We start from the raw sequence: 19,617 nt of genomic DNA, 5'->3' as shown, positions 1-19,617 counted from the left end.
TCGGCTGCATCGGCCATGTCAGGAAGATGAAGCCGAACCTCACCAAGCTGGAGGACAGGAGCACACCAATGGTGTTCCTGGGCTACGCGGAGGGTACCAAGGCGTACTGGCTCTACGACCCACGCAGAGACAAGGTGATTATCTTGCGCGACGTCATGTTCGACGAGAAGGTGGCTTGGGACTGGAGCAGTCCAAGCACAGGGGGAGCTAGCAGCTTCACCAAGACCTTCATCGTCGGGCACCTGGTCATCCATGGTGGTGGAGACGCTGGGAAAGAGGTGCCGAGCACTCCAGCGGTAGAGTCGAGCACTCCTAGAGCAGTGCCCGAGCACTTCAGGAGGGATGCCAAGCACTCTGGGAGGAGTGCCGAGCACTCCTGAAGGGATGCCGAGCACACCACAAGTGGTGCCAGGAGGTTCTACAGTGGTGGCGACCACTACAGGACTGGTGCCAAGCACTCCTGTGGTGGAGCCAAGACATCTTGCAGTGGTGCCAACCACTCCAAGACTAAGGCTGTGCACTCCTACAGTATGGCCGAACACTGTAGGAGTAATGCCGAACTATCCAGAAGTAGTGCCGAGCACTGCAACCTAGGTGCCGAGCACTCAAGGTGCTATGCTGAGCACTCTGGTGGAACAGGAAACTCCATCGATGCCGATTGAGTTTGCCTCACCTCCAAGTGACATCACTAAGTTTGTGGATGCCTTCTACGAAGGTGAGACGGTGTGGTTCCGTAGGCTAGACGACATCGTTGGTGGCACAGGGCCCTCAAGACTGGCTGGTCGGCTGCTCAATGACCAAGAGCTGCTGCTCGTCAGTGCTAAGGAACGACCCACGTTCATGCTAGCCGAGCACGATGGAAACTGGTGACAGGCGATTCCGGAAGAGATGAAGGCGATCGAGGAAAACGAGACTTGGTAGCTCATCGATCCACCTCTAGGATGTCGTCCAATCAGCCTGAAGTAGGTGTACAAGGTCAAGCGGGATGAGCTCGGCGCCATTATCAAGCACAAGTCGCACCTCGTCGCCCAAGGCTTTGTTCAGCACGAGGGCATCGACTTCGAGGAAGTCTTTACGCTAGTAGCGCGCATGGAGTTAGTTCGTTTGCTACTAGCCTTGGCAGCAGCAAAGCACTCACGCGTCCATCACTTGGACGTTAAATAGGCATTCCTCAACGGCGAGCTAGCGGAGACGGTCTTTGTCAGACAACCTACAGGTTTCACCATCAAGGGAGAGGAGCATAGGGTGCTCTGACTATGCAAGGCGCTCTACGGGCTATGGCAGGCCCCACGAACATGGAAAGCCAAGCTCGACGCCACGCTAGGCGAGCTTGGGTTTTAGCGGTGCGCAATTGAGCACGCGCTCTACACACAGCGACAGGGGAAGGAGGAGCTCATCGTCGGTGTGTATGTGGATGACTTAATCATCACTGGCGTGTGCACGGATGATATCAAGAGCTTCAAGCATGAGATGGCGGCTCGTTTTTGAATGACCGATCTCGGTGCACTCTCCTACTACCTCGGCATCGAGGTGAGACAGGGGAAAGAGGAACTCACGATTGGTCAGAGCGTGTATGCCTCCAAGCTGTTGGAGCGAAGCGACATGGCTGAGTGAAGCCATACGTGACTCCGATGGAGGAGTGGCTGAAGCTGACGAAGGCTAGCACCGCGGCGAAGGTGGATGCAACACTCTACCGGAGCATCATCGGCGGTCTGCGCTACCTAGTCCACACGAGGCCGGACATTGCGTTCATCGTGGGCTACATCAGTCGCTTCATAGAGGATCCCAGAGAGGATCACTGGGCTATGGTGAAGCGGCTACTGTGCTACGCCAAGGGGACAGTGGATCATGGGATCATCTTCCCAAAGACCGGTGGGAGTAGGTTGCAGCTCACTATGCTCAGTGATGTAGACATGGCGGGGGATATCGATGGACGATGGAGCACCTCTGGCGTGCTCGTCTTCCTCGGGTCGGCTCCAATTTCATGACTGTCGCTGAAACAGAAGGTGGTGGCGCTATCTACGTGCGAGGCAGAGTACGTAGCGGCGCCCACACCGACGTGCCAAGTTGTGTGGCTGCGTCGGCTGTTGGACAAGCTGACCGGCGTGGAAGCTCACCCACCAGCACTGAAGGTGGACAACCAGCCCACCATCGCCCTCGCGAAGAATCCGGTTCTACATAACCGGAGCAAACACATCAACGTGAAGTTCCACTTCCTCAGGGATTGTGTCGATGGAGGGCAGATCATCATCGAGTTCGTCGAAACTGATCGGCAACTCACGGACGTCCTCACCAATCCGCTTGGACATCTTCGACTCACAAAGCTGAAGGAGATGATCGGCATGGAGGGGGTACAAGGGTTAGCAGTAGGATTAGGAGAAGATTGTTAGATAATCTACTGCTACCTTGTGTGAACACAGCAAGGGAAGGCGGCGCCGAAAGGCCTCCTGCTGTGATACTGTAGCCGCTGCAGGTGCAGGCGCCGCACGGCTCACCTGCAGCACTGTAGCCACATGTAGAGGCTGGTGCAAAGTCAGCCCTATATGTTATCTAGCCACTGTTGTAGCAGGACAACTGTACTAGGACTAGATGGATAGAGTTGCATAAATAGACTACCACGGCAACTCAGTAAAGAGAGTTCAGATTTGCCATCTCGCAGACGGGGCTTCGGCCAACGCTGGTGTCTTGTATTGTGTGTGTATGCTCTATTCTCCCTTCTTCTTCAAGCTCTAGCCATAGTGCGTGGGGACGAACAACGCTTATTCGTGGTCAGCACGGCTAGTGGGTGCTCGGCAACACTAGCGGTGCTCGGCAAGACTGGTGAGTGATTCACTCACCTGAGCGGGTGATCCTATGGGCCAACAGTACATCTGGTGGGAACGCAGGAAGTATGTCCATGGAGAAACTGTTCAAAATCCGACAAGAGCTGCTATGTCGATTGCAACATTGACAACAAACTATCAAAGAGCAATGAAGAAGAAGACTAGGAAACCATAAGGATGGAAGAACCCCTCAGAAGGTAAGCTACTGTTAAATGTGGATGCTAGTTATAAGTCTGATCGGGGCACTGGCAGTACAGGAGCAATTATTAGGGACTCCAGCGGTTCCATGAAGCACGAGCCAGCTGAGGTCCCGTTCGGCTGACAGAATTTTGGCTGAAATTGACTGAAAAATACTGTTCTGACTGAATTGTTGTGAGAGGAAAACACTGTTCCAGCTGAAAAAAGAAGCCAAACAAGCTGAATATAGGGTAAGCCGAGCGGGGCCTAGCAGCTGGCTCGTGCTTCATGGAGCATGTGGTGAATGCATCGATGGCAGAGGTGATTGCTCTCAGGGAGGGCTTGCTGCTGGCACAGCATATTGGTTGCAGTCAGCTCTTGATCCAATCGGACTGCCTGGAGGTAGCAGAAACAATGAGGCAAGATGGATTTTCAGCTACGGCAAGTGCTCCAGTTTATGACGACTGTAATCAACTTTGGCAAGAGTTTGCTTCTATAGCTATAGAACATTGTAATAGGGAAGCCAATAAAGTGGCTCATGAATTAGCTAGGGTAGCTATTACATCAAAGTCATCTTGTATTTGGATCGATGAACCCCCTAACTTTATTTTAGAAGCCTTGATGAATGATGTTACTATTTTTGAAGATCAATAAAGTGCGCCAAATGGCTTCCCTAAAAAAAAATACTTCTGAACATTTAAAACTATCTAATCTACATTTTAAGTGGTTTCGAAAACAATTTTCACTGATATGGCGCTATGAGCCATTCTATATGGCATCATGTCAACCATGAGAGAGAGAAAATCAAACAACATTGATAATTTCGAGAGGTGGATTAGACTTTATCAAAAATTAAATATCATTGAAATATTTTCTGAACAGAATATACAATTAAAACTTCTAAAATCTAAACCAATCTAAGAAAAATTATAGAAAATTGGTTTTAATTTTTAAAATCCTAGTTTTAGTTTTTTAAATCATGCTTTATCATAGAGTATGATTTTAGAAAACACATGAAGTCCGATCGTCCTGAACCTATCAAAGTTGTGTTCCTACTTTATCATATGTACTACTGTCTACTACTTCCTTTGTGCCGAATTGTAAGACGTTTTGGCTTTTATAGATATATAGCTTTTGTTATGTACTTAGATATATATTATGTCTAGTAAAAGAAATGTATCTAGAAAAGCCACAACGTCTTATAATTTGAACGGAGGGAGTACCTACTAGTGTGCATGCAGACCTATGATGGCCCGGAAGTAAGGCAGCTCCCATGTGACGCCAGCCTTGGCGAGGTCGAGAATTTGCATGGCGCGACGGCCTGTGTAGGAGTGTGTGGTACTTGACAAACAACAACTAAGCCACGTTGGTCATGATGAGGCGCACGTTGCCATGGTGTTGAGACCATGACGTCGATGAAGGTCTCGAAAATGTTTTCCATGTCTCACCAACCGAGAACATGACCACCGCATTAGCGAGGTTGAGCATCAATGTAATCTGATTTTATCTCTGTCATAGCTAACATGATGCCAGGTAGGATGGTTGACATGGTGTTACGTTGGCCAAAACCAATTTCAAAACCACTCAAAGAGGTAATCAGATGGGTTCAATAGCTGAGGGAGTCTCTAAAAATCACAATATTTACTAAAACTCACATGAACAAAATAAAGCATGCGAAAATCCTTAACTTGAAAGTTAATCAGACAGATGCAAGTCTAGGCACTCCTAAAGCTTAGACTACGCACGAGAGAAGTTTCTTTGATTTTGCAATTGATGAAGTGCAAGTGGAGAAATAATACCTTCATTCATGTGCTTTCTCTACATGCCTGTGTGACACGGGTTATCTGGGCCGTTGGTACACTTTGCACTTCAAGAATGGTGATGCAAACCGTGAACGGGGGTGGCGGAAAGAGGAAAGAGGCCGGGTTTCTTGCCGTCCAGTCAGGAGTCTACATATGTCGACCAGAGAGTGAACATATAGTTCTCATGAACAATTTGCAAAACTAAATAATAAAATATTTTCATATATACTCACTCCATACTAAAAGAAAATAAAGTTATTTTGGATAAGGCTGGTCAAACATTCGAAATATAAATCATGAATAACTTTTAAGTTGTTGAGTTTGGAAATGTAAAAACCATATGTATAGATTTATCTTGAAAAATACTTTCACGAAAAATTACATATATCACTTTTTAATAAATATCTTTATAAAAATGAGTAGTCAAAGTTATGCTTTGAAGACCATATCTCTCTTCAAAATGACTTCATTTTTTTTAGTACTGAGGGAGTACATAATTGCTATAAGTTAACTGAGTGACTGTCGCTTTTCACGGATCCATATCGCGTCCGTCGCTTCCTTTATCCGGTCGGGGCTCAGGCGCATGCTCGGGGTTCCCTCCTTCACGTACGTCGTCGCGGCCGCTCGAGGTACGCGCTTCGTGGCTGCCTACGCCGGCGAGCTCGCTTCCTCAACGCAGTCGTCTCGTCCCGACTCGATGACGCCGGCAACAGCCTCGTTCCGCACGCTGCCGCCCCCAGGCCTGCCGCCGCCGCCGCCCCCAGGCCAGGCAGCCGTAGCGGCTTCGCCGGCTTCGGGCCTGTGCGGCTCACGGAAGGGAAGGGACAAGGTTGGGGAGTGTTGATCCCACCGCAATTTGTGATTAATTTGATTTTTTTGCAATTTGTGCACAATTTGACATATATATCTATGTATCTATAATCCAGAGAAATAATTTATTTTTTTTTTGAAAAATTGGCATATATTTATCTGAGACATTCAATCTCCCTAAATTGCATCACTCTGTCCAATAAATTATATTCAAGAAATCAGTGTAAATCTAGTAATAAGGCAACGTAAATATAACTAAAAGATAGTGTAAATGTATGAAAAAAATGAGGTGCCTGAACTTTTAAAACACTCCGTTGTTGTGTAGACAGTCAAAACATCTCCTCAAGCTCAACAGGAAGCTCAACAGGAGACATAGGAGAGAATGGCCACTGTCGTAGAACCGACCAATTTATAAGAGTACAAGTACAATGGCAGCCCGTAAGCGGTCGCACTGTCATACTTGAACCCATATAAACCCGGTAGTCCGTCGAGTACCACGACGGGTCTCGATAAACGATTTACAACAACCAAGATCGTACAGGATTCAACATACATGCCACATATTACATAAAGTTCATAGATACATTTCATCATCAGAGTACGAATAAAAGTTATTACAAACCGAGTTTGATAGAATAAAGCGGAAGCAATTAAGTTCGAAAATAAAGTTTTCAACATAGTTTGATACAGTGCCAAGTAGGATCACGGTCCACAAAAGCAAAGATAGGAATTAATAAAGAAGCCTGCCCAAGGCTTACTCCTCATCCACGGCGGGATAGAAGCAACTCTTGTAATAACCATGATACACAGTGCCATCTGCAACAATGGGAAATAAAACCCTAAGTACGAGAAGGTACTCAGCTAGACTTATCCGTCATGAACCAAAAATAAAATGACTCCAAGGATTATGCAAGGCTGTATAAGTGGACGTAGCTTGACAACATTTTGCATAAAAGCAATTGACGTAGTTGGACCATTACAATGCCTTTATCAAGTTCATTATAACTATCTATTTCTAGATTAGCAACTATCCCGTGTCAAACATGTGGTATATCATTTAGAAGCATACAATAGTAACCATAGCAGGTATTGTAATTCCATATTCGTCCGAACCATAATGTTTCATAACACAGTTACTACGATGTTGGGACTAGCCAAGTTTCTCACTGTCCGGGAGAGACGGCGATTCGAATCGATTTCAACCAGCTGAGAATTTATTCCTAACACAAACCCAGGTCTACCAGCCACGATAGCCTTAGGTCACCTTTGGTATAACTCAGGTACATATTTCGCGGATCCGTACCACGCCGCACAATCTGGAACACCAGATGCCAGGACGTTCAGGCCTAGCTTGCCCTTGGGCTCAGTCTGATCGTTCTCCGGAAGGAGCACACAACAGAACGGGTCCCGGCCTGAGTTGAATTACTCGGCTTCGCGGTCAGAATGAGTTATCCGGCCAGCTAAGTGAGAGGCATGCGTTCAATCTTGTCAGAAGCGCCAACAACAGTACGGTCCTTAATCGACACAGACGGAGATAGATCCACACCCAAGACCTCCATGTCTTGTTGCTTCTCTATTGACATCCCGGCCGGTCTCGATTTTCTTTTACCCCATGGTTCTGTTCCACAATAGCAAATATAGCCAACCATGCTCCGGTATCCACCTATATCTCGTAGGTGACAGAACATCACCCGACTTCTACCGGTCTAAGTATGGCTAAGCATATATTCGATCCTGGACCTATACCGGTTAAAGGTGTAATATCTGGACAAGGAATTGATATGCATCAATTGGTTCTATTCAACTCTTATAACCTAATGCATCAATCATAAGTACTTAAGTAAACATTTGTAAATTACTAGGAGACTTAGAATGCTCCGGGGCTTGCCTCGTAGAAAGGAAGTAGGGCGGTGGTCAGGACACTCCGGAAGCTCTTCAGGGTTCTGCTCCACGCCTTCGGGAGCTGCGGCTTGCGGATTCTCCTGCTGGTCCCCTTCCTCTGCTTCTTCGAATTCCAGCAACGTTATCTCTTCCTCCGATCCTAGATGCATGAATATGGCATAAGTATTACGAATGCATATATGTGAACAAGCGCATCATATTTATTGAGTAGGTGCATATCTCTTCTCGATTATTTAATTATCTACTTCCACAATGCATCGATTATACCACAAAACAGCAGCTACTTGTTTCACTCATAACTGAAGTTCTACTAATCCAAATATAGTGATCTTGGACTTTTTGGAAAGCTTATCAAATTCTCTACAACTTTGTTATTAACCATTTTTACAGTACACATCATCCCTATCATGCAACTTATCAAACTATAGAATCTATCCGGAATCCTTTTAATTTTGCATTTTAAAGCAACGATACTACTACTTCATGTAATCACCCAAAATTTGACAACATAAAGTCTACCAACAGTTTAAGCATACCAAATACATTTAAGATAATATAATGGTGAAACCCAAACTATTTATTTAAATGCTTTTATTATTTTACTAAGATATGTAGGTTAAATAATAAACATATACCAGATGTACTTCATAAATTCTCAAAACTTTATAGTGCCTTACTAATGCTATCAAAGGACTACTGTAAAAGTTTCATGTCATTTTGCCACGTAGAACATGCTATACAAAAATGACAAGGCAGCGAGGCTTGAAATAGCATAATTAGAAAATCCTATTGAAAAGTGTCAAGCAATAGATTTCCTATTTTTCTTAGCATCCATATACTACTAGGATAACCTCCAACAAATTTCATGAGTATTGGATTCCTAAATAATTTATAAAAATTTACACAAGGATCTCCTAATTATAAAAGAAAAATCTATAACTACAAATCTACATATGCACTCATCTTCAAATTTTTACCAGAGTTCATATATGACAAGAATATCTTACCACAAAAATTTCATAATTTTTGGAACACAGGAACTCTAGATATAAAATAAACAAATTTGAATGCATTCAAAAGCACATTTCAAATCTCTATTTAAATCTCCAAAAATTTCTATTGTAAATGTCAAGAACATATTTTTCCTAAATACTACACTTCCTAAGGAGCACTACCAAATTTATTTCACAATTTTTGAAGCTACCAAACTAGAGATACAAAAATTACAAAACAACACCAGATTTGGATTTAAATGAACTAGCCTATTCTACTCCTGTCGCTGACCGGTGGGACCCGTCAGTCAGGGGACCCCACATGTCATCGACTCGAAATAGGGCAGCGGTGCTGCTTCGACGCTGTGCGGCCACGGCTCGTCGCCGGTGAGTTCTCCGGCGAAACCACGGGCACCATCGTGACCTACTACTCAAGACGCGTCGGATGGTCTAGGTGGTGACAGTGCTAGTGTGGCGGAGCATGCTCGTCGCCGGCCATGGCGGCACGGCGGCGCTGCTCAACTCTGTGCCGACCGTCTCCGGCCATGGGAAAGCTAGGAGAGGCGCGCAACAGTACAACGGTGTCCTAGTGACTTTATTTCAGCAACACATGCTTCACGCAAAGCTCCGACGACGCTTGACCACGGCGCGATGGTGCGGAGGTTAGAACGCGGCGGCACAGGTTGTCGCGTTCCACGCCGGCGGGATCACTAACGAAGGTAACGTCCTAGCACCGACTAATACACATCCTGACCAAACGCTAACGCTCAAAATTGAAAGAAAAGCGCAGACGAGCCGAGCTGTGGTGAGCTTTCCGTGGAGGTGGCTATGGCGGCCGAAGTTCCGGCGAGAGGGGAAAAAGGAAATACGCCCTCACCAAGGCGCAACTGAAGCAACCAACACGTCGAGGCGGTGGAGGTGGATGAGGCGCAACGACTAGCGAGATGGGGATGGCAGTGGTGCGGTGTAGCGCACGCGAGGCGACGGCGGAGGCGGTGCTGTGCTCGACGGCGTTGCCTGGTTCCACGGCGAGAGCAAGGGAGGGCGCTGGAGAGGGAGAGAGCTGGCGGGAGTGAGTAGAAATGGAGCGGGCACACGCGGGGTGATAATGGCCTGCTCAGGCCTGGCGCTGCCCGGCGGATCAGAGCAGCGGTGACGCGTGGCCTTCATTGCGTCCATGCGGTGTTCGTGTTCTGGCGTCGGTCGGCCACCGAGCGCTGGTTGAGTTCGTCAGTCTACCACGAAGCCGAGCCTGACAGCGGGTTTTGCAATCGAAATAACTCCCTATGCAAAGCGATTCAGTGAATTCTTTCAGAACAAAAGTCGTAGTCCTAAGTACCATCTCCAAATGTTGTTCAATGATCTCGTGCTAATTCGCAACATAAACTGAGTTACATCGTACCAAAGGTCGGGCTGACAGCACTGTCAGGGCATGACAGAACAAAAATGGCTAAGTGTTGCAATGAGTGTTTTATTCCTTTTTGTGAGCTCCAAAAGAATAAGCTATGCACTTTATTAGTTCATGACCCAAAAATAAAAGTTGTTCCTTATAGCAAATACTACAACTTTGCTTTAGTGATCTCCTCCATGCAAGGTCTCTAACACCTAGTTCAAACTTGGTCAAACAAGCTACATTCAAATGATGATACACATCAAAGCATGGCTTAATGACCTATTTACCCATAACCATGAATATCAAAGTTGTTCATAATGATACTCTAAACATGTTTAAGCCATTTGCAAGGTCATTCAATCATTTCATGTAGTAGTCACTCATAGGGCTAGCTAGTGTAATCACATGAAGCTTAAGTGTTGGTTCATGAAATGTGACCATTAACAAAGTCCTATTTGCTAGCCTAGGTGTTGCTATATGTTTGTGTGACTCACATCCACCAAGTACCTGTGCCCACTCATAATCATATGCATAGACACATGGAGACATGAAATAACGAGAAAAGTTGCTTATGTTTAAGAAACATGCGATAACAAGCAAACGTTGCAGATGTTTCAATCCAATGTTCAATGGTAAATGCTTGTTTATGAATGCTTGATGATCATGCTCATGTTATGCAAGTCAAGTTATGCAAGGCTAACACCCGAGGTGTTACAGCCACAACAGCATTATTGCCCCGATTTGTTTAGCATGAAGTCAACGAGCGGTGCAATATTCAAAATCTGAAGCTGTAAATCCCAACACCCCGATTGACTAAATTTATTCTAAACATCCAAACATGATAGCTGCCAGGTGTTCAGATCGGCAGCGCCGAGTTTTCAGCTGTCATTTGGTAATCTTTCCATTACCCAAATCCACAGCCATGAGGAGTTGCATCGCCGCCGCCGCCGCCGTGCTCCTCCTCCTCGTCTCGTGCCAGCTCCACGTCGCGGACGCCGCCGGCTACCGGCCCAAGCGCTTCTTCACCTCCATATTCAGCTTCGGCAACTCCTACGCCGACACCGGCAACTTCATCAGGCTGGCCGGGCCGACATCCCCGTCATTCCTTTCAACAACCTCCCCTACGGCGAGACCTTCTTCCGCCGCCCCACCGGCCGGGCCCGTTCTATGATGATAAAGGTTTGTATAATGCGAGGCATAATACTTATCATCATAACATTAGTAACTAGATCAGGCTCTCAATAGAGCCTTTACATTAACCCTCACAAGATGCGTCAGAAAAAGAACATAGATCCTAGAAGTTATCAAATAATCAGAAATGCCTGGTCGTTAATTAAGTTGACTCTATTCATTATAGAAAATAAATTGGATCTACTTTATTTTTCTAAAAAAAACTATCCACTTTTCGGTATCGAGAATAAAAAACCCGTTAGACAAAAAACCCGACAAAATTTGATTTATGTTGGTACAAAGACAATTAACAATTTACAGTCATTTCTACAAGCGGATAAAAATTTAATATGCTATGACACAAAGATAAACAACAAGTCATAAAAATAACAATTTATTTGTACTAGTTGGTGGAATAAGATTGTTGCCTGAAATCATCTTAAAATTCAGGCACCTGAAATATAGAAGAAGTGTTGTATTATTTCAAAAAATATAATATCTAGGTTACACTTGCAGGTCGCCGTCATGTGACGTGAACGATGATCATGCACCACACGTAAATAAATTTGCGCTGTATAGTACTCCTTTAACTAATACGTATGTTGTTCCATTCCACAACGACTAAGATCCGTTGACATTGATATCAGCCAAAACTTATTGTACCATTGTCCCATTACTCTTTCCATGTATATTAGGTACACGTGAAGACCAGTGGCCGGCCGAGCTAAAAAATTTGCAACAACTAGTAGGGTTCGAAGTTGAAAGGCAAAAACATAGATCCATGATGTACAATGCAAAGATAATACTTATCTTAATATTATTAACTAGATCAGGCCCTCAATAGAGCCCAGCTTTACATTAACCCTCAAAAGGTGCGTTAGAAAAAGAATGTAAATCCTAGAAATTATCAAATAATCAGAACACGTGGCAGTTAATTCGATTGCCTCTATTCATCATAGATAATAAAATGGATCTATTTTATTTTCTAAAAGAAACTATCCACTTTTGCCATTATTATAGAAAAAAATAACTAAATCTACATGCAAGCCACCAAACTTTGCCCGTGAAAGTTAATTTAAAGTATCAATTGAATTTGTATCTAAACCGCCCACATCCGCTGTTAACATAAACTAAAGTTTCCCTCAAATCATTGTATAAACTACCGATATAAGCGCTCTGTTATAAAAATAATTAAATAACCACATAGTACACTATATTTGTTTTCTAAAATACTCAGTCTACACTGTTAAATTCAAAGTAAACATAAATGCTTTGTGTCGCCGTATACACACCAACGGTACTATGTCCTTATATATAGTTTATCGATTGTGAAGAAATGTTGTTTAACAAACCAATACCAATGAAACTGATAATCAATATAAATTACATTTAAATTCTATAACAATGAATTCTTTGTAATTTTGAGTGAAACATTTTAATATATCAATACTGGTAGTTTAATTTTACATAATTTATGTAAACGATACTTCTACACATATAATTCCTTGATAGTAAATTCAATATTTTGATTAGCGTGGTGTAGGCTACCTACATATATCTTTTTAAAAAATCTCAAGATACTTATAAATTTGCCACATGTGCTACTGTTAATATTAAGAAAATTCAATGTATACATATATCCGTTTACACCATGTACACATGTATGAAATCGATGATCATATCAAGTTCCACGTCAAACACAAAGCTCAAAGTAACAAAGGTTTTAATTAGACACATGTTAAGCGCACACGTGGCTATGTGATGCAAAGGGGAAAGCTACCAATAGGGGTTTAAATGTAGGCAATGTATCAGGTGCAAACCAACCAACCTGTGTAACTTGGAAACTACCAATTAGGACCACTAGATGCTGATCCAATGGATGAGGTAAGAGGTGGGATTTTTTTCGCTTAAATCCCCCACCCGCCGGCCTTTTTTTGCGCTAAAGCCCCCTCACCCCATCCATTGGATCAGCATCTAGTGATCCTGATTGATAGTTTCCAAGTGCGCATAGGTTGGTTGGTTTGCACCTGATATGTTGCCTTAAATGTATATTGAGTAATTGGCAAGTGAAGTATGTTAACAATTAACTAGAGAAAGTTAAGAAAGTATCCATGAGTATAATTTTCAAACACGAAGATAATGCATTGAAACGTAAGCAACTTCGATTATTAGTCATTTGATTTAAATTTATTCTTAAATTTTTTATAACTTGTCTCTCTTAAAATTACTATCCTAAGTTGGAGCATATGGGTTGATGGATTTGTATGACAAGCATTTGACACTATCGGAGACGGCTTCTTTGCCGAGTGTTACACTCGGCAAAGAGCGCTCGGTAAACAGTTTATCGGCAAAGACCTCTTTGCCGAGTGCACTTTATCGGGCACTCGGCAAAGCCTTTGCCGAGTGCTAAGCTGACACATGGCAAAGAAAAGTCGTCGTGACGGCGTCTTTGCCGAGTGTCAAGGTCAAGCACTCGGCAATGGTCGCCGCTTTGCCGAGCGTCGTTGGCTTAGACACTCGGCAAAGGTGGCCACTGTGCCAAGTGCCACCGGCAAGACACTCGGCAAAGCATGTTCCCAGGTAGTCACTTTGCCGAGTGTCATGGCCATTGCACTCAGCAAAGTGACTGAAAACAACCTTTTTATTTATTTTTTACATCCCATCCAAACAAATAGAAGATATATATAACAAATATCACCAACATCACATATATATCATAAACAACACATATATATCACCAACACCACATATATATCACAAACGTCACATATATATCACAAACATCACATGTCTCATAATATATCACAAGTAATCCAAGTGCTCCATCATCTACAACCACAATTGCAAATAGAAGTACCATTAACAACCACAGGAATCTTAACCAGATGGCCAATGAGACTGATTTGGTGAAGGATTCGCTGAAGCATGAGGATCGTTCGATGCCACCGATTGATTCTGCACAAAGGAGAAGAGATTGCATGTGTGAGATAAGATAAATATATACCATACATGAATAAAACTTCCATACTCCACTAGGTTTGACCGTAAGCATGAACATACAAACTAAAACATTTATACTCACAGGAGTAGAATAGTGAGGAGGTGGAGGTGGAGGTGGAGTGAATAGCGAAGGTGGCGGAACTACACCCGTAGCGGCGCCAAAACTTTGCATGTACTGAAGAATCTCTGCCATCCTCCGCTGCTCGGCCTCCCGCTCGGCCTCCACCCACTCCATCTTCGCCTGCATCTGCTCCCGTATCTTCCTCTCTTGTTTCAGCTGGGCCTACAATATATTCACCCCAATGTTACAATAATGCAAAGGAAAGGTATAAAAAAACCAATGAACGACGAATAAACCAGGAATAACCTCGAGTGCCTCCATCCGGTGGTGTGAAGTGTCCTGCCGAGGTTGTATGGCCAGGCTCGTGCTCATGCTGCTTGCTCGAATCTAGGAGAGACTAGGAGTAGCGGCCGAGTCGATTGCGCCGTCGCCAATCCAGTACCGCCCATGCTTCTTGCCTCCTCCCACCCTTATGATGACTTCTCCATCAAGGTCCTCAGTGCTCAGATCGTACTCTGGCCTATAGACCTCCCTTGCCATCGATGTGTACTCACTAAGGCGGTTGTGCACGGTCGCATTGTTGTACGCCTCGGGCCCGTCCTCCGGATTGTAGTCGATGTCGGACATCGCCTTGCCCTTTGGGCCATAGCAAATGCCTTGAAGATGGAGCAAGGATGGCCACCATGTGACGCCGACTGTGAGAAAAACAGGAAGATGATTAGAATTCATGCAGAATTGAGCGTTAGAATAAATAAATGAATTCGCGTACCCATGTTTCTGCGTATCCGCTGAGGTTGCGGCTGCCTTGATGGTGTGCTACACCTGGCATCATCAAACACCGCTCCCGGCATAAGTTGTGCGTCTCCTCCCACTCGTGTGAGCACCACTTGTCCACCATCTGTACCCAACACTGGGGATGCACGGCGCACCAATAAGGAATCATCTACAGGTCATCAAGTACATGACATATCAGAAGATGAAATTAAGCCTACTTAATCAAAAGGAATCAATATTAATGTTCTGTATTTACCTGCAGGTACTGGTCCCGGGTCAGCATCATGGGTTTTTGCGTCCCTTTTGGTGACCTTCATTCCAAGGATGGTCCCGTGGTAAGTTACGACGGCCTAGATGCGTGCCTCGTAATGCATGTCCACGATGAGTTTTTTGCAGCATTTGGTAGCCACCGCATCTGCCTTGGCCTCATGTCTGTCCAGGCATCTAAAGAAATCCTGCATACAAACATGATGTATCCATTCATTATTTCAAAGAATGTCCATTGAATGCGATGTATTGAGCAATATAGTGCGAGAAAGACTTACCCACAGCTCTTGCTTCACCCGCTCCGCCTTGTTGTTGAATACCCTACGGGCCCGATCTGCAGCATCGTGGGCGGCGGCATAGTGGTCAAACGAGTAGGCCGGCCCCATCACTCCGGCGTACTCAACCAGGCCAGGGAAGTGCTCCTTGCAGAGAAGACCGAGGATGCCATTGACTTGGCGTGTGTGAGCACCTCCACTCGCCACAATCGTCTAGTTCCTGCCCAAGTGATTAAGAAAAATTATTAGTTTCTATTTTGATTCTCAACATATCATATAAAGTAGTGATAACATCTAAAGTTACTTACTTTTTTCCCTCGAGTCGAATCAGCGGGCGTCTCTCATGAGGTATCGGTCGCTGAGGGAGGCTCGTGGGACCTCGCAAGTAGACGCTCGATGAACTAGAGGAAGCGGAACCCCCTACTGTCGCCTCCTCCCCGTCGTCCTCCTGCGCGTCCTCCTGCGCCTCCTCGACATCCTCCTGGGGCACCTGCTCCTCCTCCTCCTCCTCACGCGATGGGGCGACAGGCGATGGCTCCCTCCTGCGGCTGCTCCTCCTCCTACTCTCCTCCGGTGCAGCGGTCCTTTTTCCTTCGGTACAAGGACGCTAGCTTCCTCATCTCACCGCCCACCATCTTTGTTCAATCACCTGCAATTAAAAAGAGTAAACCAATAAGCACAGATAAACAAGAAGTACTTAGAAAAATATGCAAAAATAAACAAAACATAATTACAAAATAACATAGTATTACATGTATTAGAAATAATCTCCATGACCGGGATTAGCTGGATCATAAGTCTCATCATCACTATCAATCATGTCAAAATAATCAACACTATCCGAATGAGCAATGTTGCCATTGTCATTGTCTAAATGTAATCGCTCAAGCATTTGTAAGTCCTTCACATTTTGCACCTCATCTGTAGCGTCCTCTTCAATAACCGTTTCATTGTCTACTTCCATTCCGATCGCTTCGGTTAAGTCTATCTCAAACCTCCCTTCTAGTCCCTCTTCTTGAAAGAACTCTCCGTCGTATGCGTTTGGGTCTAAGTTGTAATCTTCATCGTTTGGGACAGGCACTTTCATGAAACTTCTTCGGAGATTCTTTGATTTGCAAGCATCGTACGTGACAACTTGCGTGAAACCTTCTCAAATTTTTATCACAACCTCCACATATGATATCATGACATCTTGACAAGTTTCATGATTTTCAAACTTCGTTTGCTTTTTATAGAATTTAAAAACAACTCGGCCACAAGTTCGTGGTCATGTTTCGTGAACAAGATGTTCGAAATTGGTGGTATGTTCCTGGATACGGCCTCACATTATACTAAATAACATGAATATCATTTTTCATTTATTTTTTTCATTATTCGAATGACTAGCAGTTATAATTTGAATTATCCAAAAAATTCAATTAAATGAAATAAATTAAAGAAATATAGAAAAAGTCCGAGAAATGTGCCACAATGGAACATGGAGTACCAGGTATTGTATGAGGACCGCAGAAAAAGTTTGGAGGTCAAAAATGAAAAACAATATGGTTTGCCGAGTGTCAAAAAATGACACTCGGCAAATCACCGCTTTGCCGAGTGTCAGGAGAAGATACTCGGCAAAGAGTTAACGGCGGCTGCCGGCCGTTAGCTGCGGCGGTCCTTTACCAAGTGTTCTGGTTTGCCGAGTGCCCGACACTCGACAAACATGGTCTTTGCCGAGTGTTATTGTTTGCCGAGTGCCAGTTGTTTGCCGAGTGCTTTCTCTCTGGCACTCGGCAAATAGCCTCTTTGCCGAGTGCCCGATAAAAAGCACTCGGCAAAGTCTGGGAACTCGGCAAAGAAGCCGTCTCCGGTAGTGTGAGCTTATCAAAATGGTTTGGGTCTTGCTAAAACGAGATGGTGAAGGTCTGCATACTATACTATATATATTTTCTCCATTCCACAAGATGGGTATACACACACTTTGGTGTGTAAACTAAAAATTATTATCCTTTAGCTAAAGGAATATAGACCTAAATTACACCATTCTCACATTATTGCCGTTGTTCACAAATGATCACACATACAACACAAACTGATCGTTTCACATTCCAGAAACCCCACTAGAACCTCTGGATCGACCACGTGTGGCTCAGTTGAGGAGTTGTAGAATCGGCGGATCGGCGTAGGGCCCGTGCAGCCATCCATGGGCGATGCTGCTGTACGCGGACTCGGTTAGGTGGAAGCCGTCCCAGATGATGGCCTCGGATGGCGCTGCGCACGCGGTGGCTCCTGGCGTACCGCACGGTGCTTTCCAGTTTTGGTTGTACGGGCCGCCGCCTCCGCAACAGCTCATCAGGGTTGTGCTGCGGTTGAACCCTGCAATTGCAATCGATATATACATCGTGTTTCAGAAACCTGCTTTCAACTTCATCACTGTCTGTCCCCCAGCGGAAACAGAAGAAGAAGAAGAAGAAGAGCTAGAGTATGTAGAAGCTCACCAAAATGGTCAGGGTCCTGCAGAAATGATATCACGGCCCGGTACTGCTCGGCGAAGACGAGCCTTGTGTGCGGGTACCTTCTCCGGAGCAAGTCGACGCGTCGCCGGAGAAGGGCGTTGTGGTACTGCGACAGCCCGGTGTTGAAGCTCTTGAGGCAGCCGTACTGGTCGTAGCCTCCGTTGTTGTTGGTGCTCGAGGCCATCGCCAGTGTGGCGGGCATACAGCCGAAGGGGATTTTATCCGCCACGACGATGTACTTGGCGCCGTGATGGATCAGCCTCTGCGTATTATATTATGCATCCAGTTCGTCAAATGGCCGGTGCGCTGCTAGCATGCAGCGCGCGATGCAAGTTCATCCATCGGAGCATGTTGTTCTACTTCTACTAGCTAGTAAGGTAGTAAGTACCTCGACACCTGTTGCAATGGTGTTGACAATTTTCGGAACATACGATCTCGCTTGCTCCAAGGTCATGTTCGAGTTCATCAGGATGTTGCGGTAGTCGTTTGCTCCAAACTGCCCCAAGGTGAAGAGAGACTCGCCGAAGCAGCCGCTGGACGATCCTCCATGTGTGCTGCTGCTGCGGCAAAGCGATGGCTTCAGTTGCTCGAACCACCGGAGCTGGTCGTTCAGGGAGCTGTTGATCGGGAGGTCGACGGTGATGTTCTGCCCCTGCAGGTACGTCAGGTTCAGAGCCGTCGCTCCGGCCACCGCGAAGTTTACGCCCGTCGAGAAGTTCTCCACTCTGGACAGCACCGGCGGCACGAAAGGTAGATCCAAAGCATCGGCTGCACGCACGCATGCGTAACAGGGAAAAGATCTAACGCCGTCAGGTCATATACAATTACTGGGGTAAAAGTAAAATAAAACCAACAGAGTGTTACGAGTGTAGATGTACGTACCAATGAAGTCTAGGACGATGCGGCCGTTAGTGGCGCGACCGGACGGGTGGCCGAAGAACGTCTCGCCGTAGGGTGAGTTCCTGATCAGGTTGACGCTCTCAATGACGGGGTTGTCCCACCTGACCAGGTTGCCGGTGTCGGCGTACGAGTCGCCGAAGCTGATTATGGAGGCGAAGCGCTTCTGCTCGCCGGAGTAGGCGCTGCGAGGGCACGAGAGGAGGAAGAGGACGATGAGCAGGAATGGCGCTGGCGCCACCGCCGCGGGAAGAAGCCTCATAATAGGGCCGCTTGCGCTTGGAACGCAAGAATGGCTTGTTGCTGATGCTGAGTCTGATTCTCTGTGGCGCTTGGGACGTGGGAGCTCTGAACTCTGAAGATGTCAAGTGCTTCCATATAAATAATACCGAGTTAGAGACGTAGATTTCTTGCACATCACTCCTCATTCCTCAAGGGCAATTGCCGCGAAACTACCAAGAACTGGCGGTTCTGGTCTCTGTTAGATTTTGCCTTTGCTAATTGCTAGCCAGAGAGTGGAGTTAATTAGTTAGTTAACAAGAAGAGTTCTATTTGACCTATTTATTCTTTGAAGCTTAGCATCCACAATTAGCCATGAGAATGAAAATATAGTAGAGACCCTGGACACAGGAGACTATCTAGCCTACGTACCTCTTGCTGACTGCTGCATAAGTTTGTTTATATATACGCGTGCGGATAAGACGCGTGAGACAAGTAGCTGCGACCGCGCTAAATTAAATGTTAGTCAATCCTCGGCTGTGTTTAGTTCGTGAAATTTAG

General features: G+C 45.4%; 2 protein-coding genes across 2 annotated transcripts; one reads left to right on the top strand and one right to left on the bottom strand.

Annotated features, from left to right (window-relative positions):
• The first annotated feature begins 1,631 nt into the window (after window positions 1-1,631).
• Window positions 1,632-1,988, top strand: LOC136533325 (secreted RxLR effector protein 161-like). The gene has a single exon (XM_066525885.1). It carries the CDS (start codon window positions 1,632-1,634, stop codon window positions 1,986-1,988), a length of 357 nt encoding a protein of 118 aa, XP_066381982.1.
• A 15,585-nt stretch (window positions 1,989-17,573) lies between these two features.
• On the bottom strand, window positions 17,574-19,162 carry LOC136533324 (GDSL esterase/lipase At1g28600-like). The gene is made up of 4 exons (XM_066525884.1): window positions 18,823-19,162; window positions 18,329-18,708; window positions 17,923-18,202; window positions 17,574-17,800 (listed from the first exon to the last, which is right to left on the bottom strand). The coding sequence occupies exons 1-4, from the start codon at window positions 19,097-19,099 to the stop codon at window positions 17,574-17,576; spliced, it is 1,164 nt and encodes a 387-aa protein (XP_066381981.1). The 5' UTR covers window positions 19,100-19,162.
• Window positions 19,163-19,617: the final 455 nt, after the last annotated feature.

This window comes from Miscanthus floridulus, unplaced genomic scaffold, assembly GCF_019320115.1.
Source record: "Miscanthus floridulus cultivar M001 unplaced genomic scaffold, ASM1932011v1 fs_855_4, whole genome shotgun sequence".
Lineage (NCBI taxonomy): Eukaryota > Viridiplantae > Streptophyta > Magnoliopsida > Poales > Poaceae > Miscanthus > Miscanthus floridulus.
The sequence above is the reverse complement of the archived record's forward strand: the minus strand, read 5'-3'. Positions and strand labels throughout refer to the sequence as shown.